At 40.1% G+C, this 15,276-nt stretch overlaps 1 protein-coding gene across 1 annotated transcript in view; it reads left to right on the plus strand.

Moving 5' to 3' along the window:
* Positions 1-15,276, plus strand: part of RGL1 (ral guanine nucleotide dissociation stimulator like 1) — a 289,687-nt gene that overhangs the window by 102,293 nt on the left and 172,118 nt on the right. The window contains exon 2 of the mRNA XM_007937674.1: positions 7,351-7,461. Within this exon, the coding sequence (XP_007935865.1) occupies positions 7,351-7,461 (111 nt within the window). The remainder of the gene's footprint in view (positions 1-7,350; positions 7,462-15,276) is intronic.

Here is a 15,276-nt window from a genome sequence, read left to right on the forward strand (position 1 = left end):
CCCTTTAGTATCTCTTGTAAGGTTGGTCTGGTTTTAACAAATTCCCTTAGGTTCTGCTTATCTGGAAATCTAATTTCATCATCATATTTGAGGGACAATTTTGCCTTGTATATAATTCTTGGTTGAAAAATTTTCTCTTTCAGGGTTTTATATATACCATCCATTGCCTTCTCGCTTGCATGGCTTCTGCTGAGAAATCAGAGCTTATTCTTACTGGTTGTCCTTTGTTAGGTAACTTTTTGTTTTTCCTGTGCTGCTTTCAGGATTCTGTCTTTGTCTTTGGTTTTGATAAGTTTGATGATGATATGTCTTGGTGATTTTCTTTTGGGGTCTATACTGTTTGGGGTTCGTTGGACTTCCTGAATGGATACATTCTCATCTTTCATCATATCAGGGAACTTCTCTTCCAACAAACTTGGACAATTTTCTCAGTGGTTTTATTTTTCTCTTCGCATTCTGGAATTCCAGTGACATCTAGGTTATTTCTTTTTATGGTGTCCCACATGAACCTAAGGCTTTCTTCTTTTGTTTTGATTTTTTTTTTCTGATTGATCCCTTTCCAAAGAAGTATTCAGGCATTTGTCTTCAATCTCATTAATTCTGTCTTCCATTGCATCAATTCTACTCCTTTGCCTTTCCAATGTGTTATCTATTTCTGACAATTTAGTATTAATCTTCTGGATTTTTATCTGTAGATTAAGAATCATTTCTAATTTTTCCTTTGTTTTATCATTTTGTTCTTGTATTTTCTTCCAAAATTCTTCTAGGGATTTGTCTGTGTTTTCCTTGAGCTATCTCTCAATCCTTTGAAGATACCTAAATATAATTCTTTTGAATTCCTTATTAGGGAGTTCCAATGCTGTTTCTTCCTCAGGGTTATGTTCTGGGTCTATATCCTGCTCCCTTGTTTCTACCACTTTATCTTGCTTCTTTGTGTGGACTGTGATCGTCTGTTGTCTCCAAGACATTGTGATATTGTTCTATCTAGTTCTCTTTTAACTGTTTATGAAGAGCAGCTAAGGGTGAGTCAGACTCTTCTTGGTGGTTGTTTATCATAGGCCCATTGGTGGAGAAGGAGGTGGTGACTCTCACTCAGTAAGTGAAGCTGCAGGAGATGTGGGTGTAGTTGTGTCATATGGGGGCTGTTGCTGTCTCCCACTCAGACAAAAATAACAATTGAATAACCATCAAAAAAGTAAAAGCAAATGGACAAAAACCACAGGGTGTAATCACACAGGAACAGTAACCAAGAAAGAGAAAAGGGAAAAAAGCAAAAACAATACAAAACAGAAAACACTGCAATATCTGGGGAGAGGACAATAAGAGAAAAAAGTAGAGAAGGAGAAAATGAAGAAAAAAATGGGAAAAGCATAAAAAGAAAACAAGGAACACAGTTACTCACAAGAAAGGGAAAAAAAAAAATTGGAACCAGGAATAGGGAAAAGAAAAAAAGCTGAAAACGAGAACCTGGGAAGGAAGAATAAAGAATGATAATAAAAAGGACAAAAGTAATAATAATAGTAGTAGTTTTAAACAGACAAAAACAAACTAAGAAAAAAGAAAAGAAAAAACAAAATCTGGACAGGGTGGGTGGGGCACTGAGCTTCAATTGGAGCACCCAGACTAGGATGGAATTCCAGCCAGCCTAGAAGGTGGGTGGGAGTGAGGGATGGCCACACATCCGTTCACCAAGAGAGTGTGAGGTATAAGAGTAACAAGGGAATGTTGCCCCTTTCCAGTAGACCCTGCATCTGGGGTGTCTTTGCGGTTCCCAGCAAGCAGAGCCTGTTCTTAAGTCCCTGGCATCTGGGAGAACATTGTCACTTTAAATATCCAAAGTGGTCAAGCTGCTTGTAAACAATCAAAATGGCTGCACCCCCCCAGACAGGCAAAAGTCCACAGCTAAGCCCACCTGTCTTTTCGCTGCTTCCCCTTTTATTCCCCAGCCACCAAAGCAGTCCTCTGTGCAGTTCCTGGCTAGCAGGGCTGATTTTTAGGTTAATTCTTAGGTCCTACCACCACCTGACAATATCCAAGCTGTCTGTGCTGTCAGGATCACTGTCAGACCGCAGCTCCATATGTCTCCTTTTTGGTATTTTCGTGCAAATTCTTCTGCTAGTTGGAGTTTAGTCCACTTCTATATCCTTCCCTTCAAGGCTTAGGGGTCCAGGATTATCTTCTGTATATGTGTTAATTGTTCCCTCTTCTTTGTTGAAGAGGGTCTGTGCAGTCTTTCTGCCTATTCTGCTATCCTACTGGAACTTCTCAGTAGGTCTGCTTTTTACAAATTTTTTTTTTAATTTCTGTTTATCTGGAAATGTCCTAATTTAGCCATAATATTTGAAGGACAATTTGTTGGATATATAATTCTTGGTTGGCAATTTTGTCTTTCAGGGTTTAATATATGTCATCCCATTGCCTTCTAGCCTGCATAGTTTCTGCTGAGAAAACAGAGCTTAGTCTTGTTGGTTGCCCTTTTAGGTAATTTTTCATTTTTCTCATGGTGCTTTCAAGATTCTTTCTTTGTCTTTGGTTTTGGAAATTTTGATTATCATATATCTTGGTAATTTTCTTTTGGGGTCTGTCCTGTTTGGGGTTTGTTGAACTTCTTGAACGCGTATCTTCTCATCTTTCATGTTATTAGGGATATTTTCTTCCAATAAATCTTGGACAGTTTTCTTTTTTTTTTTTTTTTTCATCTCTTCCTGTTCTAGAATTCAAATCACATGTAAATTATTCCTTTTGATGATGTCCAACATAAATCAATGAAGGATAGAACAATTCGAAAGAAACTCAACAAAGACACAGAAGAACTGGACATCACAATCAATCAACTTGACCTTATAGATATATACAGAGCACACAGCACAATATATATTCTTTGCCAGCACACATGGAATATTCTCCAGAATAGACCATATGTTAGGCCACAAAGCAACCTTTAAATTTAAAAACTTCAAAATAGTGTGTGAGACCACTGTTTTAAATTAAAAGTCAAGAAAAGGTTTACACACAAAAATAAATATTCTTTGTTGGTTACCAGGGGTAGGCGGGGAAGGAAAGGTAACCACTAACTACAGTTGGGCGAAGGGGAAGGCAATATACAATAAGAGGGATATCTGTTTTATAGATTACTTATTAAATTAAAAAAAAAAAATAAAGTAAAAATTTTGACCTGTCCTCCTTTTAGCACCATGGTAGGTCATAGGCAGGATTATCTGGTAAATACATTCCATATAGTTATAAACAGCTTAATGGTTTATATCTCACACATACTGATTAGCAGTAATTTAACCCAAAGGTGTGCGTCATAAGGTAATACTGATTGAGATGCCTGCAGGTTAAAAATTTTTCAGTAAATATGTTAAAAAATTGTAAACCAGAACACTTGGTTGCTCTATCAAGGATAAAACCAGCCTTTTTTGTAGATCAACATTTGGACAAAAGCACATACAACATTAGGTATAAATACAAATAGCTGTTTTTGGAAAACCTCCCTATAATTCTAATGTAATTCAATTAGAAAATATTTCATATTTATCCACATTGCATACATATGCAACTTTTCAGTGTGTCCAGGTAAATACAGTTTGGAAGTGCTATAATGAGGGAATGGAAGGAAATTTTTCTGATCACTTACCATGTGCTAGATGATCTGCATGTATGACTTCATTTAAACCTCATTCAAACTCTACAAAGTAGATATGTGTCCCATTTTGAAGATGAAGAAATTAAGGCTCATGGAAGTAGCACTGAAGTTCACTCTTACTGGAAATGTGGCTTTGAAGCTGAATGCCTGCCTTTGAAGTCTGTTCTTTTCCTAGTGCACACCAGATGACAATCAGAGAATTTGTGGAGTATAGAGGAAGGGGATGAGATCTGCAACCTGAGTGTTACTAGTAAATTATAGGCTGCCCTGTTGAGGAAGCCTTCCCGGGAGGGGTGAGGTTGAAAAAACTGTTAGGATATCCTTAAAGAGGAAATTTTTCAATAATCCCCAAATTTAGAGCCAAAAATCAGGTTAACCAAAAACAAAAAAACCTAACCCACTGTCATTGAAATGATTCCTATTCATAGCAACCCTATAGGACAGAGTAGAACTGCCCCATAGGGTTTCCAAGGCTGTAAATCTTTGTGGAAGCCTACTGCTTCACCTTTCTCCAGAAGGGCAGTTGGTGGGTTCAAACAGCCCACTTTTTGGTTAGCAGTTGAATACTTTAACCACTACCCCACCAGAGCTCCTCATAACAGTTAATGTGGTGGTGAAATTAATCTTAAAGTTACTTAACTGTCCTCAGGTGCATGTGGTGGTCTACAAGATCACTGAATGGGCATTCTCGGGTGGGCCTGGGACTGTGAGGATTCCCAAGAAGCAGAAAATAGGGCCTCCACAGGTTTTCTTCTGCTCCTGGGACACTCTGCCCAGATGGTCATAAAAAGATTTTGTCTATGTGCCTTGTTGTTGTTGTTAAATTACAAAAATAACCACTTAAATTTGATAAAAAGACCACACATTTTCCCCACACTCATCGAGCCCAATAGGTTCTGGTTGTATGAGAACCTAAATGAATGACTTGACGACATTTTTTAACTGGTAGCATAGTGGCTAAGGCACTTGACTGCTAACCAGAAGGCTGGCGGTTCAAACCCACCAGCCACTCCTCGGAAGGAAGGTTGGGCAATCCTACTTCCGTAGTGATACTGCCTCGGAAACCCAAGGAGGGGTCGCTATGAGTCGGGGCTGACTCGACGGCAAATAACAACAACAACAACAACAAAAGATCCTTTTATTTCCTTTGATGTTCTCTCACTGTCATTCTTTATTTTGCTCTCCTGGGAGGATCAATACATAGGATTCTCTAATAGTCCATGAGATATTTATTATTTACCAAAACTCTACCTTATGCCTTGTTGTTGTTATTATGTGCCGTCGAGTCAGACCCGACTCATAGTGACCCCTCCTTGGGTTTCCGAGGCAGTATCACTACGGAAGTAGATTGCCCCATCTTCCTTCCGAGGAGTGGCTGGTGGGTTTGAATCGCCAACCTTCTGATTAGCAGTCAAGTGCCTTAGGCACTATGCTACCAGAGCTCCTTGGTATGGTAATTAATGGGAGGAAATTTTTAAATTTTTTCTTTTCTAAATTTAAAGATGATTAAATTCATTTAGGGGTGAATGGTAACAAAAGACATGAACATTAAAAGTTTTTATAGTTGACATGGAATTTTGGCATGTGCCATGTTTGATTACATCATCATCTGGCATCTCTTTTGCTGTTGATGTATTAAAACTGGATCTGAAAAATATATTAATCTTGTGTCCTGATAGCAGATATGTCCATTACGATGACTCCCTTCCTGCCAGTCTCCTCATGAACAGCTTTTCCATGTGATTATTAGCCCACTGTGCTCCTACAATACAGAAAGCTCAATCGATGGTGGCTTGTTAAACAGACAGAAATCTCTAGGGTCACTGATGGCCCACTTTCCACTCTGTGAATCAGTCCCAGCAAACTGCTTTCCTGTCCTTGTCCTGTCCTCTTCCCACCCACAATGGCAGTTACTGGATGGATGAACCTTATCCTGATGGGTGGTAGAAGGAAGTTCAGAGACATTTCCTGTTGGTAGTGTGCTAATATAGGACAAGGTACAGCCTCTGGGCATGGTTTTTTGGAATATCCGGATATCTGCTCACCACTTCTTTTCTTGTCCTAATGAAAAACTTCCTGGCTTCTATTATTGCTGTTCCATATTGTTGGTGTCTCATTGTGGTCGCTGTGATGTAATTATTCTAAATTCAGTAGCTAATAAGCAGTTAATAGAAGTTTTCCGAAACTCTCCTCCTATGCTTTTTGCGCTCCCCGCCCCCCCCTTTTGTTTCTTTCAGCAAAGTTAGGAGAAGACACAACACATATCCCCCACGCCACACGCAGTTCTGTTTGGGCACTGGCGATCAGCAGGAAGACACAATAAAGTTGAAAGGGTTGTTTCCAGATCACCATCAGAGCTGGAGAAATTATTTCATGCTAACTTGATACATGGAATTTAAGAAAGAAAGTGCTCACAAGCACAAACAGGAAAGCCTTACATCACGGAGTAGCGTGGGGAGGAGTCTGCTGCGCCCTCGCTCTCTCGATGCGCTCCCTTTGTGGCCCGAGTCGCGCGCACCGGTGGAGGCAGCGCAGCGCGTGTCTGTGCTCGGTGGCCCGGCGGGACTGTGGGCAAGAGGCACCGCAGGGGTGAGCCGAGCAGAGACTGCGTTTGCCTTGGAGCAGGACGCATCATGCAGCGTTCACATACCGAAGAGAAAACTGAGAATGAAATTGCTTTGGGAAGCTAAAATGGTAACGAGAACTCCCTGACTTCTTTCGAGGCTCCTCTGGTGGGGAATCTTCTCCCGCTTTCCCTGGGAGTGTTTTGGACTCAGTGAACGGAGCGATCCGATCTTGTGAGCTAAAGCTTTCTCACTTTGCTTTGTACGCCTCTCTCTGTGTCTTGTCCCTTTAAATGATATCTGCTTTCTCTGTAATTGCCTTTACTGTGTTCGGGGCAGATACAGGTCAGGAAAAGAAAACTTTTAGGAAAAAGAATTTTAAGTGTGAAAGAACCGCAGAGCGCTTCTGCGTCCCAGCGGCTCTTTAACACAGACCTTAGGTTTAGTTGGGGGCATGGAAAAGCAGGGGGTCGCTGCACAGATTTTAGTTGAAGCTGCGTGATGATGTGTTGCTTTTTCTGCACTTGCCAGACTGTTTTACCGAAACAAGGCTTTCCACCTCCACTAACTTTTTGAGTTCTAACACAGTAAGGAGAGAAAAGGACATTCACAGCATTTCACTTCTCAAAGAAGAGACTCTTGGCATTTTTAACAGTTGTTTGTGCCTGAGTTTAAAATGTAGTTTGCTCAAGTAACTGAGCCACTTGTGCAAAGCACAAACTATTATGACAAACGAATTATTTTTCCTTTCATGTATGGGTGCAAAGTTAATCAAGACCAAACCACTTTATGTAAAAAAGAAAAGCTTAAAAAAAAGCCCAGAAAACAAACAAACAAACAAACAAAAAACCCAGTAAGATATGTGAGCAAGCCTAGGAAAAATAATTAAATGGAAAAGTCTGAGGATCCTGATACCACAGGAAAGGGCTGTAGGCCAAGAAAATCTCAGCATTCCCTCTATTGCAGTGTGTCTTGTGTTGCTCTGATTGTAATATTTATTTTGAACAGCCCATCTTGTGCCCTGAGTACTGTTGCAAGCAGCAAAGCAGCTGGGATAGATTGTGGTTAGCAGACAGAAAAAAAAAACACAACAAAAACCCCACAACTTTTTTTTTCTCTTTATCCCATCCCTGGCAGAGCTCAATTCAGGACTGGGGTGAAGAGGTAGAGGAAGGAGCTGTTTACCATGTCACCCTCAAAAGAGTCCAGATTCAGCAGGCTGCCAATAAAGGAGCAAGATGGCTAGGGGTGAGTAAAACTGGAGAGACTTCTTGTGACCTGCGGCATTCCAGTGTCTGTCGTTCTGCGAATATCAGTATATTTTAGAGAGGCAGCCTTTTCTATTTTGTTTTCTTTTTCCTTTTGGTCTTGAAATTGCTGATGATCAAGCGTGTACAGTAGCCTGTACAAGGTCTGTTTTTGATGTCTTTCAAAGCATCTTCCCTACATTTGTTAATAATTCAGAACCTCTTAGAAGCATCTTGAGGTATCTGGCTAATAGATTGCAATGGAGTGGCAGAAGGTGACACACAAAATAGCAGAACAAGAGAGCAGCACACTCTGTTAGATAAGCACCTTTGCCCAGTGAGTACCCATTTCTCTCCTGCTCCCCCCACCCCCGCAATTGATGCTGATAGCCCCTTGTCTACTTTTGTATCTGTGGCAAGTACCCACAATGCTTAGGGAACAAGACCATAACACTTTGGGTGGTGGCATATTTCCCATTATTTCCTCCTTTCTGTAGCCTGGAAAGAGGCAAATGAATGTTTAGTGCCCGCAACTTCATGTGTAAAGTGCAAAGTTTTTGGAGAAGCACTGATTCTTTTCCATTGATACTCTCAAATATTGGGTGGGTCATGTGAGTTCATAGTTATTGCCTAGTAAATCCTTTAACACATCCCAAAGCAAGGGAATGTGAGAAATGGAAAATTCAGTGATAGGATCACTCCTTGGGCAAACATTAGCATGTGGAAGAAGAAAGCAATTCTTGCTGTGGAGATAGAACTGATCCAAAGAGAGAGATGTGAGAGGTAACACAAAAAAGCCTTGAAAAGGAAAATAATGCAGACTGACTCTTCTACGTGGTAGACTTGGTGGTATAGAAAGGACAGGGTGTGGTTTTACCTGGCTTTATTCAGCTCAGAGGTGATAGGCTTGAAAGCAATGAAGATTATGCAGTGGCATCTAATTTTTATTGACTTTGGCTTCAGAAAATTCGTAATGTTTTGAACAATAGTCAAACATGAAGTGTGAAGGAGGATGGGAAACACAATTGCCCACAGCCTTGTGTTGAGACAAGCAACTTGTAACTTGTAACTTCCAGTGTGTAAGGCAGGGCAGCTGGGCAGCCAGTAGTCATTCCATCTGCCACAGGACTGCTGACACAGGCATTCGTTGCTTTGGGCCTCCCCATATGCTTCAGCTCAGGGCTTTCCTGCTACTATACTTTGGGCTGAGGTACCACCCACTAGGGGCAATAAGCTGTTAGTGACCTCTGCAGCAGTGGCCTGCCAAAGTATAAACCTTTCCAGTGAAAACTAGAGATGTTCACTTTTCTAGTCCCTGCCTTACCTAGAATATGATGTTAAAACTAGTTATGTACACACTACAGCAGACCTGACTGGAGAAGCAGAACTAGGGTTCTGACAAGTCATCACTTTGTTTATGATGGTTGTGTATACGCATTTTATTTCAATGTGGTATTGATGTGGTTTGGCCACTCCGGCTATTTCAGAATGATTCACAAGTTCTACGCCATTTCAAGTGCCTTTGAAAGGGTCATTACATTTGCTGGTGCTGAGTTGTTCCTCTCTATTAGTTTTTAGCCAAATATAATATCAGATGAGTAAATCATGGGAAAATGAAGGTGCTAACTCTGTAGGCCCCAAGCATATAAAGTATCATTTATTTAGCTGTACACAGATACTTGATAATTCTCAATGGGGCAGTGGTGGTTCACTGGTTGAATTTTCACCTTTTATGCAGGAGACCCGGGGTTTGATTTTTGGCCAGTACACCTCAAGTGAAGCCAGCACCTGTCTGTCAGTGGACACTTGTGTGTTGCTATGATGCTGAACAGGTTTCATCAGAGCTTCCGGACTAAGGTAGACTAGGAAGAAAGGCCTGGTGATCAAATTCTAAAAACCAGCCAATGAAAAGTATATGAATCAGAACGATGTGATCCCCAGCCAGTCATGGGAGTGGTGCAGGACCTGGCAGTGCTTCTTTCCATTGTGGGGTTGACATGAGTCGGGGCCGACTTGACGGCAGCTAATAACAGCAACGTTCTGTTCACTAGACCTCCCTTCTTCCCTTCTCTCCTTTACCAGTGTTCTCAAAGTTTCAATCTTACAGAGACAGACAGACACACACACACAAACATACACACATACACAGTCTTGATACAGAGTTCAGAGTTGCTTCACTCCTGGATTTTGCAGTAGGTCTGAAAAATTGAGCGGGAAGATAATATAAAAAGATCGCTTCTATTTGAGAGAGAATTCTATTACCATTTTCTCCCATTTTCAACAAAGTGTGATTTGCTGCTACACTCTATTCCTCAAGAATAGGTTGTTAGGAACTCTCTAACTATGGCCCCACATGTTTTGCAGTCTTTGGTGTCCTGTTGGGAAGCTTTGTTTTAGTCCTTGGAAATTCCAGACTTTAATTAAAGGACTCAACCAGTTGAGCCATAGCAATTACAAAACCTTTCTCTTTAGGACCAAGTGACTTCCCTATGTTTGTTTTCCTGCATTCCAGTAACCCTTTCTTCAAAGCAATCAGCTTTAGATTCTACTAGAGATTGAGCTGAGGGGTAAGATAAAAATGTTATTGAAGTATGACAATAGCCTTATGAAGAAGGTAGTGTTATTATGATTTCTTTTTATCTACCTGAGGAACTTAATGACCAGATAGGTTAAATTGCTTATCAGGAAGTAATGAAGGCCAGATTTAAACCCAGATGGTTAGCTGTTACTGTCTTCAGAATATAAGGAATTCTGGTGGCATAGTACCTAAGGCATTTGACTGCTAACCAGAAGGTTGGCAGTTCAAACCCACCAGCCATGCCACATAAGGAAGACTGGGCAATCTACTTCCATAAGGATTTACAGCTTCGGAAACCCAAAGGGGGGGTCACTATGAGTTGGAATTGACTCAATGGCAGTGAGGTTTTTTTAATACATTTTATTGAAATATAATTTATGTACAGTGAAATACACAAAACTAAAGGGACATGGGTCGATGCTTTTTTTTTTGCAGTGTTCCCTCCCCTCCCCTCACACTCCTGGTAACCAATGAAGAATATTTCCTTCCATATATAAACCTTTCCTTGACTTTTTACAATAATGAACTAATACTATATTTGTTCTTCTGTGATTGACTTATTTCACTCAGCATAGTATCCTCCAAGTTCATCCACGTTATGTGATGTTTTGCAGATTCTACATTATTCTTTAGGGTTGCATAGTATTCCATTGTGTGTATGTACCATAGTTTGGTTATCCATTCTTCTGTTGTGCACCTAGGTTGTTTCCATCTTTTTGCTATTGTAAATAGTGCTGTAATGAACATGGGTGTGCGTGTATCTGTTCTTGTCCTGGCTCTCACTTCTTTAGGATAAATACCTAGTAATGGAATTGCTAGGTCAAACGATTATTTCTAATAACAGCTTTTTAAGGAATCTCCATACTGCTTTCCACAGTGGTTGTGTCATTTGACAGTCCTACCAGCAGTATATGAGAGTCCCAATCTCTCCACATCCTTGCCAGAATTTGTTATTTTCTGTCTTGTTGAACTTTGCCATTAATGCTGGGGTGAAATGGTATCTCATTGTTTTGATTTGTATCTCTCTGATAGCTAATGATCGTGAGCATTTCTTCATATATTTGCTGGCCACCTGACTATCCTCTTCAGTGAAGTGTCTATTAGTGTCTTCTGCCCATTTTTTAATTGGATTGTTAATCTTTTTTTTTGTTGAGGTGTTGGAGTTTTCTGTAAATTTTAGAGATAAGTTCCTTGTCAGATATGTCATTGCCAAGTATTTTTTTCTCAATCTGTAGGTTCTATTTTTACTCTTTTGCAGAAGTCTTTTGAAGCACATAATAATTTAATTTTTAGAAGGTCCCATTCATCTAGTTTATCTTCCACTATTTGTGTATTTTGGGTTATGCTTGCCAGTCTATTTATGCCATAAATGAGGGCCTCTAAATTTGGGCCTGTTTTTTCCTTGAGGAATTTTATAATTTTAGGTTTCACATTTAAGTCTTTGATCCATCTGGAGTTAGTTTTTGTGTATGGTGTGAGGTACAAATCTTGTTTCATTTTTCTGCAAATGGATATCCAGTTTTGCCAGCACCATTCATTAAAGAGATCATCTCTTCCACATTTAATGGATTTCAGCCCTTTGTCAAAAATCAACTGACCATAGGTTGATGGCTCTATTTCTGGGTTCTCAGTTCTGTTCCACTGGTCTGTGTGTCTGTTGTTGTACCAGCACTAGGCTGTTCTGAGTACTGTGGCTGGATAGTAGGTTTGAGATTCAGGTGTGTGAGACCTCCTACTTTGTTCTTCTTCTTCAATAGTGCTTTGCTTATTTAAGATCTCTTTCCTTTCCATATGAAATTAGTAATTTGCTTTTCCTTATTCTTAAAGAATGCTGATGGGATCTGGACTGGGATTTTATTGAATGCATAGATTGCTTTAGGTAGTATTGACATTTTCACAATGTTCAATGTTTCTATCCACGAGCATGGTATGTTCTTTCATTTATGTAGATCTCTTATGTTTCCTAGAGTAATGTTTTGTAGTTTTCTTTGTACAGGTCTTTTGTGTCCCTAGTGAGATTTATTCCCAAGGTTTTTTTTTTTGGTAGCTACTGTAAATGGTATTGATTTCCTTTTCAGCAATCTCTTTTCTGGTGTAGAGGAATCCAACTGATTTTTGTATGCTAAATCTCTCAATTAGTTCCAATAGGTTTTTTTTGCTGAGTCTCTTGGGTTTTCTATATATAGGATCATGTCATCAGCAAATAGGCGTAGTTTTACTTCTTCCTTACCAATTTGGATGCCTTTGATTTCTCTTTCTTGCCTTATTGCCCTAGCTAGGACTTCCAATACAATCTTGAATAGAGGTGGTGATAGAGGGCATTCTTGTCTGATTCCTGTTTACAAGGGGAATGGTTTCAGTCACTCTCCATTGAGAATAATGTTGGGTGTTGGTTTTGCATATATGCCCTTTATTATGTTGAGGAATGTTCCTTGTATTCCTATTTTGCTGAGAGTTTTGATCAGGAATGGGTTTTGGATTTTATCAAATACCTTTTCTACGTTGATTGATATGATCATATCATACTTTTCCTTTGTTTTATTTATGTGATGGATGACGCTGGTTGTTTTTCCAGTGTTGAGCTGTCCTTGCATACCAGGTATGAACCCTACCAGGTCATAGTGTATTATTTTTTTGTATGTTGTTGGAGTCTACTGGCTAGTATTTTGTTGAGGATTTTTGGATCGATACTCATGAGGGATATTGGTCTGTAGTTTTCCTTTTGAGTGATGTCTTTGCCTCATTTTGGTATCAAGGTTATACTTGCATAAAATGAATTTGGGAGGATTCCATTGTTTTCTATGTTCTGGAATAGTTTGAGTAGAATTGGTGTCAGTCCTTCTCTGACCATTCAGTAGAATTCGCCAATGAAACCATCTGGGCCAAGACTCTCTTTTTGTTGTTAATTTTTTTATGACCTGTTCAATTTCTTCTTTGGTTATTGGCCTGTTTAAATTTTCCACCTCAGCCTCTGTTAGTTTAGGTAAGTAGTATGTTTCTAGATATCTGTCCATTTCTTCAAGATTTTCAAATTTGTTGGAGTATAGTTGGCAGTGTAGTAAATTACCTAGTGTGGTTTTTCTAGCCATACGTCTTTGTAAACTCCATGGTGGAATTTGCCATGAGCAACTGAGTAGCTCCTGATTGCTAAAGTTATCCACCTGGGGTATTTCTGTTGCACCAGCATGAAGCAGTTTTCTGGGAACTTCACTCTTTCTCAGGTGTATAGAATTCTGATGTTGGGATTGGTTAGTGGTCACTCTGCCAGGCTCAAAAAGGAGCCCTCTTAGAGGCAGAAGGAATCTCTCACGCCAGCTGGGAGACACGAGAGACATGTGCTGCTGAGAGAGAGACTGAGAGACACCCACTGCTGGGAGAGAAACACTGAGAGACATGCACTGCTGGGAGATAGATTGTTGGCTGAGAGATGGTGGGCTGAGAGAGACTGAACGTGTTCCTGAACTTGAATTGTAACCTGTTGCTTCCCTAATAAACCCCATAATCTGTGAGTTCTCTGTGGCCACTTCAGCAAATTATCGCGCCTAGCAGAGAGCGGTGGTGGGTGCTGTAGGAGGAACGGTTGGTGTCGGGATTGGTGAAAGGGCTGGAGGGAGGCGGCACTTCTGACCTCGCAGGGATAGGCCTTGGGCTACTGATGGTGATTCTGTCTTCCTCTTGTGCAGTTAGAGGAGGGCAGAAGATGTGGCCTCCTTGCCCCTTTGCAATAGTTCTTCATAGTATCCTGATATTATCCTTTTAATTTCTGTTGTGATATTGCCCATTTCATTTCTTATTCATGTTTTTTGTATTCTCTCCCTCTTTTCCTTTGTTAAATTTAACAGTGGTTTGTCGATTTTATTAATCTTTTCAAAAAACCAACTTCTAATCTTGTAGATTTTTTTTCTATTGTCTTTCTATTTTTTGTGTCATTGATTTCTGCTTGAATCTTTATAATTTCTTTTCTTCTGGTGACTGTAGGCTTTTTTTTCTGCTCTTTTTCTAATTGTTGGAGATATTGGGTTAAGGTGTTGTTTTGGCTGTTTCTTCTTTTTTGATATGTGAGTTTATTGCTATAAATTGTCCCCTCATCACTTCTTTTGCTGTGTCCCCAAAATTTTGGTATGTTGTGTTTTCATTCTCATTTGATTCAAGGAATTTTTTAAGTTCATTTTTTATTTCTTCTATTACCCAGTCATTTTCAAGGAGGGTGTTTTTCAGTTTCCATGTGTTGCCTCTTTTTCTGTTGATCTTCCTACTGTTGATATCTAATTTTATAGCCTTGTGATCTGAGAAGATGCTTTGCAGTATTTCAGTGTTTTTAAATTCATTGAGGCTTGCTTTGTGGTCTAACATATGTTCTATCTTGGAAAATGTTCCATGTGCACTGGAGAAGAATGTATATTGTGCTGTTGTTGGGTAAAGTGCTCTGTAGATGTCAATAAGATCAAGTTGGTGGATTGTATTGTTTAGTTCTTCTGTATCTTTGTTGAGTTTCTTTCCAATTGTTCTATCTGTGATTGAAAGTGGTGTTTTAAAGTCTCCTACTATGATTGTGGAGTCATCTATTTGTCTTTTAAGTTCTGTTAGAGTCTGTTGTTGTTAGGTGCCATCAAGTCGTTTCCAACTCATAGCGACCCCACGCACAGCAGAACAAAACACTGCCTGATCCCACGCCAGCTCCATGATTCTTGCTATACTTGAGCCTATTGTCGCAGCCACTGTGTCAATCCATCTCATCGAAGGCCTTCCCCTCTTTCATTGACCCACCACCTTACCAAGCATGACATCCTTCTCCAGGGAATGCTCCTCTCTGACAACATGACCAAAGTAGGTGAGACAAAGTCTGGCCATCCTCGCTTCCGAGGAGCATCTCGACTGCATTTCCTCCAGGACAGATATGTTAGTTCTTTTGGCAGTTCACGGTACCTTCAGCATTCTTCTCCAGCACCACAACTCAAAAGCATCCACTTTTCTTCGGTCTTCCTTATTCATTGTCCAGCTCTCATATGCATACGAAGCAATTGGAAATATCATGGCCGTGTCAGGCACATCTCACTCCTCAAGGAGACATCCTTGCTCCTCAGTGCTTGAAAGATTTCCTTCATAGCCGACCTGCCCAGTGTTACACGTTGTCTAATGTCCTGACTGCTGCTTCCACTGGCCTCGATTGTAGAACCAAGCAACATGAATTCTTTGACAACCTCAATCTTTTCTCCATTTATCATGATGCTGCTTATT

This window comes from Orycteropus afer, unplaced genomic scaffold (assembly GCF_000298275.1).
Source record: "Orycteropus afer afer isolate SDZICR_OR568_19922 unplaced genomic scaffold, OryAfe1.0 scaffold00043, whole genome shotgun sequence".
Taxonomy (NCBI): Eukaryota; Metazoa; Chordata; class Mammalia; order Tubulidentata; family Orycteropodidae; genus Orycteropus; species Orycteropus afer.